General features: G+C 41.0%; 1 protein-coding gene across 5 annotated transcripts in view; it reads right to left on the reverse strand.

Moving 5' to 3' along the window:
• Positions 1 to 20111, reverse strand: part of UBN2 (ubinuclein 2) — a 100035-nt gene that overhangs the window by 23352 nt on the left and 56572 nt on the right. The window contains exon 15 of one of the 5 annotated variants that reach the window (XM_039335631.1): positions 5122 to 5667. The exons of the other annotated variants lie outside the window; for them this stretch is intronic. Coding sequence (XP_039191565.1) covers positions 5575 to 5667 — 93 coding nt within the window. The 3' untranslated portion in view covers positions 5122 to 5574. Of the gene's footprint in view, positions 1 to 5121; positions 5668 to 20111 lie in introns of those variants that run through there. 5 annotated transcript variants of the gene reach the window in all.

Raw genomic sequence — 20111 nt, forward strand, 5'->3', positions numbered from 1 at the left:
TATTAGTGCCAGTTGTTTCCCTGGGTATAGTTCATAGTATTCTAATACGTCTATTATCACTCTTAAATTGTTTTTAATTTGTCTCTTTGGTAGAAAACCATTTTGGTCTGGATGTATAAATTCAGTTAGATATTTTTTCAGTCTCTCTGCCATTATTGAAGTAAAAATTTTATAATCCACATTCAATAGCGATATTAGTCTATAGTTTTTAATCTATGTCAAATCTGAGTGTTCTTTTGGTATTAAAGTAATATTTGCTTCCATCCATGTGGCTGGGAATTTAGCCTCCAACAAAAGTCCATTACAAACATCTTTCAACAGTTCACTTAATGCAGGGCTTTTCAACCTTTTCACCCATTGTACCACTTTTAGGATATGGCAACATCTGAGTACCATCAGTCGCCTAGCAAGGTGTCGGAAACTTGATGACCCCACAAAAAAGGAAAAAAGTAATAAAGTCCTCAACTTACAACAGTTTGCTTAGTGACTGTTCGAAGTTACAATGGCACTGAAAAAAGTGCCCCCGAAGGCAAAGCCGAGCAAAACATCTGCCCACCCATGGGCAGGAGGATTGGCAGTGGGGGGTGTTTGGTTTTTATTCCCCCCGTCTGCTGGGTGTTTGCAGCAGGTTTTGGTCACTTCACATGATCCTGGGACACTGTGACCATCATAAATATGAATCAGTTGCCAAGCATCTAAATGTAAATCACAAGACTCTGGAGATGCTGCAACATTCCAGCTGATCGGCGCTTCTTCTGGGCTCAGCAGGTGCTAGAATCAGCACCAAGCTCCAGCTGGAGCCTGGCGCTGCTCCTGGCGCTTCCGCTGAGCCCTGACACCCTGCAGCTCCAGCCATCTCTCACTCAGGCTTGTATGGTGCTGCTACCGGTTCAGCTCATTCCCCTCCCCCGCTACCACTTTTCTAGGATGGTCGCGTACCACCTGCCAGATGCCAATGTACCACAGGTGGTACCCGTACCACTGGTTGAAAAGCTCTGACTTAGTGTATCTTGTAGGGTTTTATATAACTCCACTGGTAATCCATCTGGACCCAGTGTTTTTTCTTTTTTTTTTTTTTTGCCTTCTTGTGGCTTCTGTTATTTCCATCGTGATTTTTTCCTCTAACACAGTCTTAAATGTTTCTGGAATTTTTGGAAGATTATTTTCTTCTAGATATTGAATTGTTCTCTCTTGGAGTTTTTTCTATGTCATACAGTTTCTTGTAATATTCCTTAATTATCATTTTTATTTCTACATTTTTAAATTTAGACATCCCTTTTCATCTACTAAGTTATATATCATTTTCTTTTCCTTCTGTTTTTTAACTTTATAAGCAAACCATCTTCCTGGTTTATTTACATTTTCAAAAAAAATTGCTTTGCTCTTTTTATCTGCTGTGCCAATTTTTCTGAATCGAACAGAGTTAGTTTGTGTTTTATTGTTTCCATTTCTCTTTCCAAAGTCTTTTTCTGCAATTTTTTTGTAGTTCTGATTCTAACTTTCAAAATTTTTCTTTTAATAGTACATATTGCTGTCTTCTGTTTGTTTTTCTGTATGTTATAGCTATACCTTTGAAATATGTTTGGCTGTGTCCCATACATTTTGTAATGTTATATCTTCTTTTTTGTTTTCTCTAAAGAAAAACTCTGTTTCTTTTTTTGCTAATTCTATAAATTCTCTTTCTTTTAGTATAGATTGATTTAAAGTCAATCATGGTCTTTTTTGTATTCCTCTCCATGTCACTTTTAAAGGATTATGGTCTACCCATGTACCCAGTTCTATCTCAATTTCCTGTATATTCATTCTCAATTCAGACATCATCCAAATCATGTCAATTCTTGACCAGGATTTTTGACTATTTAAATAAAAAGTATATTGTAATTTTTCTGGATTAATTTCCCTCCAAACGTCTTGTATTCCAATTTCTTCTATCATATTAAAAAATGTCTTAGGTAATCTTCTTCCAGTTTTCCCTTTTTTACTGCTTTTATAGTCAATTGTCCCATCTACTATCGCATTAAAGTCTTCTACTAAACAAATATTTTGGTACTCCATTTCTATTATTTTTCTACGGAGGCTTCGGTAAAATTCTTCTTGGTTATTATTTGGTGCAGTGGTTCTCAACTGTGGGTCAGGACCCCATTTGGGGTCGAACGACCATTTCACCGGGGTCGCCAAACAATGCAGTCCGCCATTTTTTCCCCCTTTTCCTTAGCTGTGCTACTCCCTTTTATTCTATTGGCTTTTGAAAGCCAATAGAATAAACTCTCTTGAATAGAGTCTAATTCTATTAGCTTTCAAAAGCCAATAGGAATTGTCCAGGCTGTCTCTGCCCTGCTGAGCCTGCCAAAAGTCCCATTCTGCAAACGGTGCTGCACCAGTTGAATAGTCCTCGACTTACGACCGGTTGAGGGTCGCGGCATTAAAAAGGTTGAGAACCACTGATTTGGTGCATAGATTACTACTAACAATGTTTGTTTTTGATGTAGATATATTTCTACTATCACAATTCTTCCTTCTTCATCTGAGTAACCATTTTAGAATCTATTGTTTCTTTAATATATACAACAACACCTCTTTTTTTCTGATGTGCTGATGCATAATAAAGTTTCTCAATTTTTGGGTATTCCAATAGTTTATGATGTTGTTTTTTTATACGTGCCTCTTGCAAACAAATTATGTCTATATTTAATTTCTGTAATTTCCTAAAAAAATTGTTTCTTTTTGATGGAGAATTTAGTCTGTTTATATTAACTGAAAAAAATTCCGTTTTCTTTCTCCATTTCTATTATTTATATTTAGGTCTAGTCAATCTCGTGGTCCTCTGTTCTCTGGCAGTTCCTTCACTCTCTTGTTCAAATTTCTCTTTCTGTTCTCCTGTTTGTGTAGTTACTTCTTCAATTGTCTCCTCCATTTGTTTCCGTTCCTTACTCTCCTCTTGCCGAAGTTGCACTCCTTCATCTAAGACTGCTTGGTTTCTTACTTTAAAGTCTTCTGCTTTCCAGATTGAGTCCAGTCAATATCTTGTATTATTCCAATTAATTAAAATCCCCTCTGGCATTAACCATCTAAAATTTATGTCTTTTGCAATCAGTTTTGTAGTTAAAAAATGGTAACGTCTTCAAGTATCTCTTATTCTCTTAGGTATCTGCTTTAAGATCACAATTTCTTTATTTTTGTATTGTAATGTAATCTCTCATTTTTCTCACTACTTCATCTCTTGTTGTTTTCTTTATGAATCTCAAATGTACTTCTCTAGGTAGTTTATATTTCCTTGCGTAGCTTGAATTCATTCGAAATATTTCATCTATCTCCATTTGCGTCTCTGCTCTATCTGCTTTCAAGGCATCTGCCAGAAGCTCAGTAATTACAACTGCTATATTTTCTTCTCTGTCTTCAGGGATATTTTGAAATCTCTAATAGTGTTCCGCCTTCTCCATTTCTAGGATCACCGCCTCTTCTAAATTTTGATTTGCTTGTTCTAATTTTTCATTTTCTTGTAATAGTATATCAATTTTTTTATCAATATCGATTTATTTTCCATTTTCTGAATTCTTTGTTCATTTTTGGCAATCATTTGATGGTGAATTTCAAATTGTGCCTTTGTATCCAAAATTTCTTCGCTTAATTTCTCAAAATTGCTTTTTGTCTCTTCATGATTTTTTTGCATTGACTCTTGAATCAGTTTTAGTGTAGTCTGCATTTCATTTTGGGCAGTGCTTATTTTCTCACGCTGCAACATTATTTCAATAGATCCCTGAGTTGTTGGGCTAGGTGTTCCAACAGAGGGTGCAGAGGAAGTCTTCTTCATAAGTCTGGTGATGTTTGATGTACTCATTTTTCAGCCAACAGTCTTAGTAAAATCCAAAATGTAAAAAGGAGCCAACTACTTTAGGCTAAATCCAATATTTCAAGGAAAAAAAATAGAGCAGCAAAAAGAAAAAAAAAGCCAACTGTCTTAGGCTAAGATCTAATCAAAAAGAACGAGCCAACTACTTTAGGCCAAATCCAACTCCTCCAGTCAGGTCTCAGATGTAAAGCATTCGCCGTCTCCAAGTAAATCTTGTTTTAGTTATATCCAGAGCCAACAAATATAGTTATGAGAAATCTTTTCCATTGTAAATTCACACCAAGGCACTTTGTTTACACCAGGTGTTGTCAAGGTCAGATATTTCCAGATTTTTTTTTGTATTTAATAATACTGTAATTTCTTCTTTTGCCACTAGATGGCCTCATACCCTATTTTATCAATGTCTAATTTTAGAACATTTTTACAAAGTTTTTCTTTTAAAGTTCTTTATAAGATATTTACCCTTGAGATTATATCTAGAAAATTTTTCACCTCTTGTAGATTAAGCAGTCCTTTGAATCAATCTGAGTTCAATTTTTAGAAGGTTTTTTTTTGTATTCCTTAGATGTCTTCCCCTTTTGTAATTGCTCACCTTTTAATTCTTAATCCTTCTGGGGTCTTTACTTTTTAGCTCTTCTCAGTCAGGGGCTCAACGTTTTTTAATCCAAAAGGAAAGGGAAAAAACACTGGCTCATCCAGTTTCAGCACACTGTTGACAATCAGCTCTTTGGCGGAGCGCCGCAGCTCCTCACTTTCCTTCTGGCTGGTGATTACTTGGGCTGCCTGGGCTCACCCGGCAGCCTTTCCTCTGTCCATTCAGAGGGCTTCTTCAGTCAACTCAAACCAACCGCCATCTCATCCAGGTTTCTGAAGTATCCCTCCTTCTTTGTTGCCCCTCCAGGGCAACTTTCCGACCCTTTAGGGTTGCTGGGCAAAGTGAAATCGGGTTGAGAAGCCGGAGCACCGGCTTCTTCCACCCATCTCGTCGGCTGCCGAAACTGGAAGTCCCGAAACTGGTTAAATATTTGGATGTACATTTAACAGCAAGATGTTCAACAATAAAAGAAGATAATTACACAAAATTATTGAATCAAATTTAACTGGACTTGGAAAAATGGAAAAAATTGCAATTGTCAATACTAGGAAGAATTGCTACAGTGAAAATGAATGTATTACCGAAAATCTTATTTTTATTTCAAACAATACTCATAAAACTAGAGACATTTTTTTTTCAAGATTTAAATTCACTAATTTTGAAATTTGTTTGGCAAGGAAAGAAAGCTAGAATTAAGATGACAGCATTACAAGATGCTAAGGAAAATGGAGGATTTGGTTTACCGGAGTGGATTTTATACTATCAAGCATCTGTATTAATATGGGTAAAAGAATGGATAACTCTTAGAAATAAAAGGTTGTTATATCTAGAGGGGCATGATTTACAATTGGGATGGCACGCTTTCTTATGGTATAGGAAAAATAAAATTCATAAATATTTCCAGAACCAGAAATGCATTGTTAACAGTATGGGAAAAAATAAAATAATAAAATAAAATAAAATAGCCGGGCCATGGCAGCTGCGGCCAACTCTGGCGGGTGGTCCAAGGTGGCGCCCAGCATAGATTTTGATCATAGCTGCTCTGGCAGTGTCGAATACCTGACTTTGAACTTCGAGCCTTTCGAGATGGTCCACTGGTGGCGCTGCCTCCCGCCCTGCGATGAGTTCATCAGGGCTCGGTGAGGCGTCTCTGGGATCTGCAGGGGGCTCGGCTTGGTGTGGGGCTGAACAGCGTGTAGGAGCCACCGACAAAATGCCGGACCTGAGGGTGGTTTAGGGAAGGGATGTAAACCAAGGTTGTCTTTTCTTTTCTTTCCAGCTGTAGCAAGCACAACGTGGTCACTTATCAAGATGCCATCTACGTCTTTGGTGGGGATAACGGGTGAATCTCCCTACGTTCCTCCCTTTGATTGTAGCCCATCCTGTCCCCCCACGCAAAACAAATGCTGGCTCCTTTTGCGCTTCCCCACTTCCTAACATGGCTCACTTTAATAAGAGCACACATAGTTTTTCCCAGACAAGGTTTTCTAAAGATGAGGATGCAGAGATTGTCCCAGACAAGGTTTTCTAAAGTTGAGGATGCAGAGATTGTGATGGGAGTAAGAGGGATTATTTAGGAAATAATGTCCATTATGCAATTCTTACCATGAGAAAGAAAAGAAAGAAGCAAAGGAAACTGGAATGTTTACAGTGATGGAGGTTTCTCTTAAATATTGCCTGTCATGCAAATATTGCTATTGGCCGCATGTTTCATTGGTGGCCACCATCTTGAAATCCTCCCTTCTTTGAGTAAATATTTCTGGGGAGGTTTCAGGAGGATGCGGTCGCCATTTTGGCCACATGGTCTACAGGTGGCCGCCATTTTGAGAGGGTTCAGAAGACAACGGACGCCATTTTGGGTGTGTTCTTGAGGCAGTCGCCATTTTGGTGTGGATTCCGAATACGACAGTAGTTGAGGGGGGGGGGTCTTATTGTACCTAGCAGGTACAAGGACTAAAAAGCCCCTTTGTAGGTCTGACTTGTCAGCCACTTTACCGGGGGGAGGAAGCTCAGTGTCATCAGAATTACAGACCTGAGTTTGATTGCTGGAGGATCGTTATTACTTTACCTTCCCTTTTGTGTCTTTGCACATATCTGTAATTTTTGGTGAGTTGAACGAAGGGGAGTTGTTTATCCACTTGTTCAAATTAGAGTGTGGCATTTGTCACAGGGCTAGACAGGCAGTTCTAGAAAACTGTCTGACTGTCTTTGCCATTGCTGTTGTATAGAGTGAGGTTCGTTCTTGTCCAATCTCTGTCAACTAATTCTGCGTTTCTGGGTTCCTCCCATCTCTGGATATTTCCTACTCAGTAAATCTAGATAGCAATGGCAGACAGTGTCTCGCCTCAGGCATCACAGGGTTCCAGTATTCCCCTACCTCAACCAAAGCGCAGTTCTACTGATTTGGCCACGGGGGGGGGGGGGGAAGAAAAAGGCTAAAACAAAGCATATTTCTCCCAGGAGCTCTCAAAATCTGCCGAGCGAGAGGCCTCGAGGAGACATTTGGCACTGGAAAGGGAATTTTCCAAAGCCCAAAGGCTCAGGTCCAGTGAGGCTGAAGTGGTTTCCCCCGTCCCATTGGACACTACTTCTGAGCCTCATTTCGCGCCTCCTCAAGATGTCACAAGGGCTTGGTCTCCTCAGGGGGAAACTGTGCAAGTTGGTTCCCCTCGCTCCTCATCTCCCTCTCCTCACCATGGCCATGAAGCCACATTTATCCCAGCTGAGTCTGGCTCTAGTCATATGGAACAGGAGGAGCGGTGGTCTGCTGAATTTCAGTCCTTCATGCACAATGCATTTAGGCAGTTCATGTCTTCTAAGGGCCAACAATCTTTTCATCCACCACCACCTCCTTCTATACCTCCCTCTCAAACGGGACTCACTAATGTCCCTGGTTCAAGGATTTCTGAGGCTTCTTCACAGTTAGGTGAGGATGAGTGTGTTGACCTGGAGATAGCTGACACGCCCATGTCAGAGGATGAAGAGGTGTGCCTGAACAGGCATCGACCTCTGGACTATTTGACCCTTCTATCTTCAGGTCCTTACTGTTGAAGGCCGTTACCACTGTCAACCTCTCTTCTGTGCAGGAGGAGAAGCCTTCTACCTCCACCAGTCAGGAATCTAACCCTCTGTTTGCGGAAAAGGTGGTGGAGGATATGCAGATTCCTTGCCCACAAGTTTTCCGTACTTCAGTGGAAAAACAGTGGACTGCTCTTGCCACTCCGCTTTCCCCTAACAGTTCAGAGAGGAAATTGTTTAACGTTTCTACTTCATTTGTCTCTCTCTTGGATGTACTCCACTGACTTCTCTATTCTCCGCATCTGCTATCCCAGGGGACATGGCGGAGGACTTGAAGGCGGAGGACAAGGTCTGAACTCTCCCTCCGTCGAGCACACCTGGCTTCGGCCTGGGCAATCAAAGCCACAACTTTGTCTTCCTTCTTCGCCAGGGCTTCTATCATATGGCTTCGGGAGCTATAAGCAATCGTTTCACCGGATCAGGTTCGAACACACCAGACCCTGGGAAAGCTAGTGGCCATGTCAGAGTATGTGGTGGATGCTTCTCTGCATTCCACCAGGTACTCTGCCAGGTCCATTGCGGCCACGGTTGCCTCCCGTAGGCTTCTTTGGTTGAAACACTGGAAAACTGATTTGAAATCAAAGTGGCGCTTGTCCACATCCAAATATAGTGGGACACACTTATTTGGATCGATCCTGGAACCTCACATTATTGAGGGCAAGGACAAACACAAGATACTTGCTCATCCTTCCAAAGTGTCAGATAGGCGACCCCAGCAGGAGTCCCATAGGGAGGCCTTCCGCCCCAGTAGATCCTGGGAGTGGAGACAGCCCTTTTGGGCGGGGCAGTCCTGGGATTGGTCAAGAGCTCGCGATCTTTCCCCCCCAGGCAGGATTGTCCGCAGGACCGCCAGAGCATTGGAGCCAAAGGCCAGTTCCAATCTAAGCGTCCCTTCAGGGGATCAGGCGGTCACCCGTATAGGCGGTCCAAGTGACGCCAAGGAGGGATTTCCCATCGGGGGTCATCTGCAGTGGTTCAGCGGTCTGGGAAAGGACTACCTCCGACTCTTGGGTTCAAAGACCGTCAAGTACGGTCTCACCCTAGAGTTTTACTCTCACCCCCAAACCGCTTTATAAGATGCCCGATGTCAAGAAACGCAACCAAGGCAAACTTGGTAGCCACGGCCATTTTCCATCTGGAAGAAATTCGAACCATAGAACCTGTACCAAGGACACAGGAAGGAAAGGGGTTCTATTCCATCCTGTTTGTAGTTTCCAAGGCCTCAGGAGGATGGAGGGCGATACTGGACTTAAAGGGTCTGAATCACCTTGACATACAGAAGATGCAAGATGCAGACCCTAAAATCCATACTCGCCAGCATCAGAAAAGGGGATCCTCTCATCCACAGATCTCACAGAGGCGTATCTACATATACCCATACATCCGGATCATCGCAAATTCCTCAGGTTTTGCTACGCACACCGGCATTACCAATACAGAGCACTTCCCTTCGGTCTATCCTCAGCTCCAAGGGTTTTCACAAAAGTTTTGGCAGTCTTGGGACTTCTGGTACGGAGCGACAGCGATGGCGGCTATCTTCTAGCCGTCCAGCTGGGAAAGTGTCAGAGCCGCGGAGCGCAGCGTGCATCAGCTGGCCCGCGGCTCGGAATTCCCTTCCCGGGCAAAGGGAAGGGACAGAGAGTGCAAGAGTAGAGGTAGAACCCCTGAACCCTCTCTGGATTTAATTCTAGAGGGGGTGAAAGGAGTGTTCCCTCGGAGCTCCTGCTTTCTCCGCCTCCCAGCTGTTTTTGCTTCCTAGGAAGCAAAAGAAACTGCCGCTTCTATCTCCGTGCTTATAGAGAGTTGGTGAGTAATTCTTAAAAAACGGACAGAGCAGTTTAAAGGATTTTTTCTTATATAATTTAGGTGTCTATTTTTTTTTATTTAGTTTTGATTATTTCTCCTTTTTTTTATTACTGTGGAGAAGGAATTAAGATGGCGTTTTGAAAGTGACGGAGTTTTTTTTCCCTTGTCTTTTGTTTCACTCTCTCCTTTTAAGGACTGGACTTTACTTTTGCTTTTGGTATTGAATTCTCTTTTTTGATTTTTTTTTCTTGGTCTTTTTTCTCTGGATTTTTAAGGATTATAGTGTTTTTGCTGCCTCTTTTAAAAGTAAAATTTTCTCTCTTTCCCCCTCATCTCTTTTTTTTGGGGGGGGAAAGGGAAGTGAGAACTGTGTCATTTAAAATGGCTTCAAAGAGACAGCCGCCTTCTACAACATCCAAGGTGATTTCCTCCCCTATAACTTCTACTGCACAACCACAACAACAACTTAAACACGCACCACCGGCACAGCCACCACCCTCCCCTCCTTTGCCTGGACTTTCAGCACAAGAGGCTAGAGGTATAATGGGAGAGGCTGTAGCTCAAATGAGAGAGGAAATGAAGCAATTTACTACACAGCTTAAATCAGAAATTAAATCTGACTTCAAAGAAGAGATAAGTGGGATAAAGGATCAATTGGAAAATAACAATAATATTTTGCGACAAGATATACTTGCAGCAGTCTCAGGTTTGGCTACAGTGGTGGTTAAGCTGGATGCAAGACTCGAGGAAGTTGAAGATAAAGTTGACTCTTTTGATGATAAAATTCAAGATGTGGAAAGGAAGGTGGAGACTTCACAAGAAGATATTCTGATGTTTCAGTATAGGAAGATGGAGTATGCCTTGAGGATTAGAGGCCTCAAGGAAGATATGAATCAAGATCTGATGGAGGTGGTCCTTACTGATTTGGCTGTGGTTTTGGATATGGACAAAGGAGAATTACGCAGAGAAGTTGAAAAAGTGTACAGGCTTAACTCTTGGATTGCTAAGCAGAAGAATTTGCCTAGAGATGTGGTGATTTATTTTACGAAGAAGTCTCTGCGTAATGAGATCATACAAGCCTTTTATAATAAAAGATTTCAGATAGCTGCCCAAGATGTCATCATACTAAAGGAAATCCCATCAAAAATTTTAAGAAGCAGGAAAGATTTTGCTTTCTTAGCTAATGAGCTTAAAGCTAGATTGATGCCATTTAGATGGGAAATCCCGATGGGTATTGTTCTGAGCCATGCGGGGACACGTTATAGATTGAATACGGTTGATAAAGCTAGAGAATTCTATACTTCAGTCCTAGGTGCAGGCTCAATTTTACCTGTTCAGAAATCCCTGAGTGGCAAAGAGGCGGAGCAGCAGTCTGAGGCATTAGGTTTGGTTTCTGCTGGGATGCTGCAAGCTGAATGGCAACGCCAGACGGAGGTTAAAGAGCAGAGAATGACTCGTGCAGCTTATAAACGTAAAGAGAAGGAGCAACGTAAGAAAGAGGCCAAAGAGATTTCTCCTGGAAATGTATCACCGCCGGTGGGAGGAGCAAGACCCAAGAGTTATGCAACACATGTTGCAATTTCAGATCTCGAAGGTGTCTTCTCCAGGCTGCGGGCCAAGGGAGATGGCAAAGTTTTTGACCTGGAATGTTAATGGATTGAATTCTCATCAGAAAAGGAAAAAAATCTTTTATTATTTGAAGCAACGTAATAATGATGTTATTTGCTTACAGGAAACTCATATTTTACTTAAGGATCAGAAATATTTAGTTAATGCCCGTTTGGGATCTCACTTCGTATCTTCTGCTCCCGGGAAGAAGGGGGGAGTTGTTATCTATGTTAAGCAAAATCTACCAGTTTGTCTGGTGGAGTCTGACCCCCAAGGGAGATATGTGATGGTTGAATTGGGCTTATATGGTAAGAAAGTACTTATAGTGGGACTATATGCACCAAATCAGCAACAGGAACAATTTTACAGACTCTTACATGAAAAAATAAATCTGCTGGACTATAGATCCGTGGTACTAATGGGGGACTGGAACGGTGTCTTAGATGTACAAAGGGACAAAAAAGGTTCCTCTCCTCTTTTTAAGCAGGCAAAATTACCTAAAGCCTTTTTTGATATGAAAGAGGACTGGGAATTACGGGACTATTGGCGGGAATGCAATCAAGAGGAGAAAGACTTTACCTTCTTTTCAGATAGACACCAATCCTTCTCAAGAATTGACTTCTTCTTGATTACAACGGACTTATATAATAGAGTAAAGAATGTCAAGATTTTCCCTAGGTCTTTGACGGATCATAGTCCAGTCTGGATGGAGTTGACTCAAGAAAAAGAGGAGAGAAGATCCTGGAGGGTGAATGAGAATTTATTTAGACAAGAAAAAAATGTTCAGAAACTAAAGGAGTGTTTAAAGGATTATTTTGTTTTGAATATGTATAAGGGGACTTCAATGTCAATGGTATGGGATGCAGGGAAAGCATTTATGCGTGGGATTTTGATAAAAATGAATAACTGTCATAAGCAAAAACAGATTCAGAAACGTAAAGAATTGGAAGATGAAATTAAATTAAAAGAAAAGTCTTTGATTTTAAATCCTTCTGATGAAAGTATTAAAGAATCCTTAAAGTTGTTAAGAACACAATTTAATATGTTGTTAGCAGATCAAGCTGCAACCAATTTATTGTTTATGAAACAAAATACATTCTGTAATGCTAACAAGCCAGGGAGATGGCTGGCTTATCAATTGAGAAAGAAACAGAGACAGAGAACAATAGATAAAATAAATTACAAGGGTAAATTAGTTTCTCAGAAGGAACTGATTAAGAAATCTTTTTTGGATTATTATCAAAAATTATATAAATCTACTAATGTGCAAATTTTAGAGATAAATAAATACCTAAGCGAGGTTAGTTTCCCTAAATTGACAGAGGATCAGAAACATGAAGTTAATGGTTTAATTACTAAGGAGGAAATTTCGTTAGCAATTCAACAATTGAAACCAGGGAAAGCACCGGGTACGGATGGGTTAACAGCTGTTTACTATACAGCCTTATTGGAGGAGATGACTCAACCATTAGGTGATCTTTTTAATGGTATTTTACAGGGTCAAGAGATTCCTCCCTCATGGCGTACTGCTTTTATATCATTGATTCCAAAGGAAGATCAAGATCTTACTTTACCAAAGAATTATAGGCCTATATCTCTTTTAAATGTGGATTATAAGATATTTGTAAAAATCTTAGTAAATAGGCTTATGAGGGTTGTGCACCACCTTGTGCATAAAGATCAATCTGGGTTCATAACTGGAAGGTACATGAAAAATAATGTCAGACAAATTATTAATTTATTAGAATATCTAGATAAAAACAACCAAGTTCCTGCAGGGCTGATATTTTTAGATGCTGAAAAAGCCTTTGATCAATTGAATTGGCATTTTATGTTAAGAGTAATGGAAGAGATGAATTTTGGTGAAAAGATATTGCAAGCTCTTATGGTAATATATCAAAAACAAACGGCACAACTTATCGTTAATGGAGGCTTGTCAGAGGTTTTTACAATAGAGAAAGGTACTAGACAGGGTTGCCCATTATCACCGTTGCTGTTTGTCTTAACACTGGAAATACTGTTGATCAAAATTCGAGAGTCGCAGGAAATTAAAGGAATAGAAGTTAATAAAAAAGAGTATAAGTTAAGAGCTTTTGCGGATGACTTGGTCATCACTTTGTCGCAACCTACTTATTCTGTAGTAAAATTATTACAGTTGATTTATAATTATGGTTTGGTTTCGGGTTTTAAGATTAATGTTAATAAGACTAAAATTCTACCTAAAAATATGACTAGTCGGGAGAAGCAGACTTTGGTTAATTTGACGGGTTTTGAAATTGTTAATAAGGTTAAATATTTGGGGGTGATGTTATCTGTTTCTAATGCAAAATTATTTAAAAATAATTATGAAAGGTTGTGGGTTAGGGTACAGAGAGACTTGAAGAATTGGGAAAAGTTGCAATTATCCCTCATGGGAAGAATTGCAGTGATAAAAATGAATATTCTACCCAAGTTTCTCTTTTTGTTCCAAATGATACCGATTTTGAAGAATGAGATCAATTTAACTGAGTGGCAGAAAGGCCTTAATAAATTTATTTGGGCAGGGAAAAAGCCAAGGGTTAAATTTAAAATTATGCAAGATTTCCGTGAGAGGGGAGGACTCAAGGTGCCGAATTTGAAATTATATTATGATGCGGTGGTTTTAACATTAGTTAGTGACTGGGTAAATTTGACAAATTCTGATATACTCCACTTAGAGGGATGGAATCTACTTTTTGGGTGGCATGCCTATTTAATATTTAATAAAAAAATGGATTGGGCTTTTAAATCTCATATCTTAAGAACTTCTTTACTTAGGGTTTGGAGAAAATATTATAAAAGTGATTTCAAAGTACCATTATGGGCTATACCTTGGCATGCAATAGAAGGAATAAAAAGAGGGGTTAAAATGGATATGGTGTCCTATAGACAGTTACTTAAATGGGATGGACAAAACTGGCAGTTAAAATCACGGGAAGAGTTAGCACAAGAAAATATTATTTATTCTTGGTTCCAATATAGGCAATTATCAGATAGATGGAAGATGGACTGTAAGGTGGGTTTTCTCAGAGAAGATGAAAATCTTATTAAGCAAGTGAAGGATCAAAGACAAACCCACATTAAGAGGATTTATGGGGTTTTAGTTAATTGGATTCAGAAACGGAACTAATTAAAGATTGTATGATTAGATGGGCGCAGAATTTTGGTGAGCCAGTTCCATTGGACACCTGGGAAACTATTTGGGTGAGAAATGTCAAATTTACACAAGCACAGAACTTAAGGGAGAATTTTTATAAAATGTTTTATAGATGGCACCTTGATCCACAAAAAATGTCTTTTATGTACCCTGACTTACAACCTAAATGTTGGAGATGTGGTTGTATGGACGCTACTTATTATCATATTTGGTGGTCGTGCAGAGAGATAAAAGCATTCTGGATTAAGATATGGTGGAATATCCAGAGAATTTTTAAAAGGAGGGTAAAATTTACTCCACAATTATTTTTGTTAGGTATAGTTATTGATTGTGATACAAAGGAGGTTATATTGATGTTAAATTTGATTACAGCTGCGAGGCTGTTAGTAGGACAATATTGGAAGAAGGAATCTTTGCCTACATTGCAGGAATGGTTTCTTAAAGTGTCTCATTTGGCGGAAATGGCAAAGATTTCGGCTTTCTTAAAGGGACAAACGCAAGAGAAATTTCTTGCTGTTTGGGATAAATGGATAAAATTCATACAATTTAAATTTGATATAAAAATACTATATAGTTTTTTCATAATTTTTAACTCTCTCTCTATATATATATATTCTATTTTATATTCTCTTTTTTTATAAATATAAATTTTTTTAACTTTTTTTTAATTAAGCCTATATTCTGCTCTGGGAGGCCCTGGGGGGGGAAGGGGGGGTTTGGGTAGGGGTGGGGGAAGGGGGGTTTTGTTGGGTAATGTTTGTTTTTATTTGTATATGTTGTTTTTTGTTTTTGTATTGTCTTTTATTTTCTGTAAAATTTATAAAACTTTTTAATAAATAAAAAAATAAAAAAAAAAAGTTTTGGCAGTCTTAGCGGCTCACCTCAGGCTGATACCAGTGCGGGTGCAGTGCTATCTGGACGACATTCTGGTCCAGTCCAGTTCCTTTCAGTCGGCCCAGTCAGATCTACACATCACGATACGCACTCTTCAGACACACGAGTTTTCAGTCAATTTCAAAAAGAGCCACACCATTCCCACAAAACGACTTCTACACCTTGGGGCAGTCATAGACTCGGATCTGTGCAAGGTTTATCTTTCCCAGGAGCTTCAGGTCAGCATCCGAAAGCTGGTACATCAGATTCGGAGGGACAAGACAGTACCTCTAGTACAGTTATCCAAACTCCTGGAAAAGATGGTATTTTGCATGGGCACCGTTCAATGGGCCAGACTCCATTCGAGGCTCCTATAATGGTTCCTCCTTCCCTTCCAGAAACAGAATCTGAGTGCATCCAACAGGAAGGTCAGGGTTCCCCACCACACCTTACTATCACTCCTATGGTGGACCACATCTGCGATGACCAGGGGGACCATTTTCAAGGAGCCGCTCAGGATCACCCTAACCACAGACACCAGTCTATTCAGTTGGGGTGCCAATCTTCAGACCCATCTGGCCCAGGGACAATGGTCTCGATCGGACCTAGCCCACAATATAAATTGGCTCGAACTCAGGGCCGTACACCTAGCACCACTACAGTTCTCCTCCCTGGTGAAGGGACAACATGTCCTCATCCTGACGGACAACGTGGCAGCCAAAGCCCACGTCAACGAACAGGGAGGGACCCAGTCCTGGGCGCTCATGCAGAAGGCCTTGGATCTGGGACTCTGGGCAAGTCCAACTTGAGGTCCATCAGGGCAGAACACATTTCGGGGGAGGCAAGCCGACAAGCAGATTCCCTGAGCACGGCCACAATAGACCACTTGGAATGGCAACTGGATCCAGCCCTGTTCAGGACATCTCAATGAGGTTTGGGCGCCCTCATCTGGATCTGTTTGCCTCCCCGTCAAACACTCAACTTCCCAGGTTCTTTTCAAGGTTCCTGGCACGGGGAGCAGAGGGAAAAGATGCCCTCTGATGCCAGTGGCCGGCAAGCCTACTCTATGCCTTTCCTCCTCTTCCGTTGTTATCTGCAACTATCCGCAAGTTGATCCAGGAAAGAGCGGAGGTCATTTTGATTGCTCCACATTGGCCAAGGCGTCCGTGGTTTGCCGATCTTGTGGATCTTTCAATCTCACCACCATGGAAGATTCCTCCAGACCGAGTGGCTCTCAGTCAGGGGAACCTTCAACATCCTGACCCTCAGTGGCTCCAGCTGGCCGCCTGGCACTTGAGCGGGAAACTCTAGCTAAGTAATCCTATTCGTGCGGGGTGATCTCGTTGATTCAAGCCTCGAGACACCCTTCGACTAATAGGATATATGATGCCACGTGGAGAAACTTCTGCACATGGTGTGCCAAACATAACCTCAACCAGTTTTCAGTTACAATTCCCAATATCCTAGATTGCCCGTTGGAAGGTTTGAACCGGGGCTTAGCACCCAGTACCATTCGCAGGCAGATCGCGGCTCTTTCAATGGTCCTCTCCTGTGACAATTTGAGCCCATTATCGCAACATTCAGCAGTCAATGCTTTTCTAAAGGAGGCGGTCAATACCAGACCACCTGTGGTACACCGCTATCCATCTTGGGATCTACCTAAGGCACAGGTCAGCAACCTGCGGCTCCGGAGCCGCATGCGGCTCTTTGAGCCTTCCCCTGTGGCTCCCAGCCTCCTCTGCCTTTGCAGAGAGAGACAGAGACAGAGAGAGGCAATTGCACTTCCCTGCTTCTCTCTCTCTCTCTCTCTCTATGTGTGTGTGTGTCTGGATGTGTGTGTGTGTGTGTGTGTATGTGTAAAAGAGAGTGCACTCACAGTGTTCTCTGAGGTGCTGAAAAGCTTTCAGGGCGGAGCTCCTCCCTTTGCTGCGTCTCTGAAGGAAGCAGGAAGCAGGAAGGGCAGGAGAGAGCTAGCTAGCCCAGCTAGGCTGACTCAGGAATTCTGGGAGTTGAAGTCCATGAGTCATAAAAGAGACGAGGTTGCCTACCCCGGAGGTTGTTGGACAACAGCTTGAAGCTTGCCAGGTGAGCAGCAGATAGGAGGGGGGGGGAGAAAGAGAGAGAGAGAAAGAGAGAGAGGGGAGAGAGAGAGAGTGGGGGAAGAGGAGTGGCAGACCAAGGGCAGATAGAGAGGGAGGGAGAGAGAGACCCTTTTGACATCTAAAATGAAGATAACACTGCATATATCCTTTTTTTACCTCTGTGTGTATGTAATTTTATTCTCTTAAAGCATTCTCTTGGTGATCATTGTTTTAATAGTATGGATATTCCCAAGAGTCATATTTTTACTTTTATTTTTAATGTGTATATGTGTGTGTGTGTGTGTGTGTGTGTGTGTGTGTGTGTATACACATACACACACACACACACACACACATACACACACCTATAATAAAGGTAAAAAAGGATATATGCAGTGTTATCTTCATTTTAGATATCAAAAGGGTTTTGCGGCTCCCGGTGTTTTGTTTTTGGTGGGAAACGGGTCCAAGTGGCTCTTTGAGTGTTTTGGTTTGCCTACCCCTGACCTAAGGTGTTGCAGGCTTTGACTTCCCCTTCTTTCGAACCTATCAGTTCCTGTTCTCTTCACTTTCTGTCCCTAAAGGTAGCGTTCCTGGTAGCTATAACATCGGCTAGGTGAATATCGGAGTTGGCTGCACTGTCAGTTAGGGATGATTTGTGTACCTTTTTCGAGGACAGGGTGGTCCTCAGATTGGATCCTTCCTTTGTTCCAAAAGTTAATACCTCATTTCACAGGTCACAGGAATTAGTTCTTCCCAACTTTTGTCTGCATCCCTCACATAGACTGGAACGGCAGTGGCATAAATTGGATGTGCGTCACTATGTCAAGCGAACCTCAGTCTTTCGCAAGTCGGAGGCCCTGTTCATGTCCTTTCAACTCTCTGCCATGGGTCGGAAGGTTTCATCTTCCACCATAGGTAGGTGGATAAGGGCATGCATTGCTCAAGCTTATATTTCTCAGTCACTTCCAGTTCCCACACGCATTACTGCTCACTCGATGCGCAGCGCAGCTGCGTCTGCTGCTTGGGTCCAAGCAGACATCGGTTGAGGATATTTGTAGGGCGGCGACGTGGTCGTCCCCTTCTGTCTTTGTGAGGCATTATAAGATAGTTTTGCAGCGGCAGACGCTGCATTTGGCAGGCGAGTCCTGCAACAGGTTGTTTCTTCTCAAGGGACACAAGCCTAGACTTTCCCACCCATGGGGACATGAGCGGCTTTGGTATGTCCCATCCAGTGGATTCTACATTCATCATGCTGGAGAAGGGGCGTTGTCTTACCTGAACGCCTTTTCTCAGCATGGTAATGTAGAATCCACACCCTCCCGTTATGATAGTCTAGGCAGGTGTCATAAAAATTGGAGCTATTGCGCCAGACTTTTTCAGTGATGCTTTGCCTCGTCAAAACTGGGAAGACACACCCAGAGTGAGGTGTGGCCAAAGTTCTGACCTAGTCTCTTGCTGAGCAGGAGGGCTGAAACTACCCATCCAGTGGATTCTATATCATCATGCTGAGAAAAGGCGTTCAGGTAAGACAACGACCCTTTGCAAGAGTATTTCTAACTACTTAAAACTGGGATGGGAATCTCTGGATTCCCCTGGCTACAGAATCCCAAAGGATTTCATGAGGCAATTGGACTTTCTTGTTTTTCTTTGAAGACCTGGATGACTGAGAATCTCCATAGACATCTGGGTGCAGAGGTTTCTCTCCCTTGTTTGAGATGTGTTAGCTCTATTTTGCCTGCTCCATGACTTTCTCTTTAGGAAAACACTTAAGGGGCCAAAGACAGTGATGATCGCCTTGGAATGCCTAATTCTCTTCCCTTGAAGAGTGCCATGGAGTACCAAAAGTAATGAGTACAACTATAAGCCTCCCGGCTTTTCCTTCCACCTTCTCCCCAATCTTTCTCCTCAAGAAAAGACTGGGACAAACCATCTCACTTTAATGTGACTCTATGCAGCTTGCAGTAAAATACATAAAACGGACAATATGAAAAATAAACCAGTCATACACACAGCCACTAGACAGGGTCTATCATGTCCAGGGCCCAGGTTTTAGGCACAGGAACCAAGTTTTCAAGGTCTTGAAAAAATGTGAATATAATTCAACTGACTGGAAATTGTGATCATATCCAATATATTGATCTAATATGTAAGCTAAAAATTGTGACAGGAATATCCAAGATGGTCAGTCAGTCTAGTAGAATATAAACAGTCTATCTGTCTGAGTTTCCACTTAAATTGGAAATGTCTCCATTCAACATGATAGTAATAGATCTTTAGCTAGAATATATATATTGTTTCAGAAAATGCATGCTTAAGGATTTACCAACATACCTTATTTTCCGACGTATAAGATGACTTTCTAAATCATGAAAATCTTCTCAAAAGTCAGGGGTCGTCTTATATGCCCAGTCGTCTTATACGCCAAAAAATACGGTACCCAAATTTGGTGGACTTTGAAAAAATATGGACATATAGTGATATTCTAAATTCTGAAGGGAATTTAAAATCTAAACAAGAAATGGAAAATCAGGGTATCAACTTGCTGTGGTGGGCACATTTACAAATGCAAACTAGATATGAAAAAGATGTTAAACTATGGATTTTATAAAGAACAAATGGTATTTGATAAGACTTTGTTAACTTCAGATGAGAAATTAATTAAGAAAATATATAATTTTTTATTAACTTTGGAAATGGAAAGCGAACAAGTTAAAGAAACAATGATAAGATGGGCGAAAAATTTTGGATACAACATAGAATTAGAAAAATAGCAAAATTTATGAGAAAGAAATTATAAACTGACAATGTCAACTTCTTATAAAGAAAATTTATATAAAATGTTTTATCGATGGCACCTGCCAACAGCAAGATTAGCAAAAATGTTTAAAAATATGTCACATAGATGTTGGAAATGTAAACACAAGTCAGGCATGTATTTTCATGTTTGGTGGACATGTGATAAAGTAAAGAATTATTAGAAAAAGATACATACTTGGTTAGAAAAGATGTTGGGAGAACATGTAGATTTTAAACTTGAACTTT

This window comes from Crotalus tigris, unplaced genomic scaffold (assembly GCF_016545835.1).
Source record: "Crotalus tigris isolate CLP2741 ecotype Arizona unplaced genomic scaffold, ASM1654583v1 scf7180000017644.4837335, whole genome shotgun sequence".
Taxonomy (NCBI): Eukaryota; Metazoa; Chordata; class Lepidosauria; order Squamata; family Viperidae; genus Crotalus; species Crotalus tigris.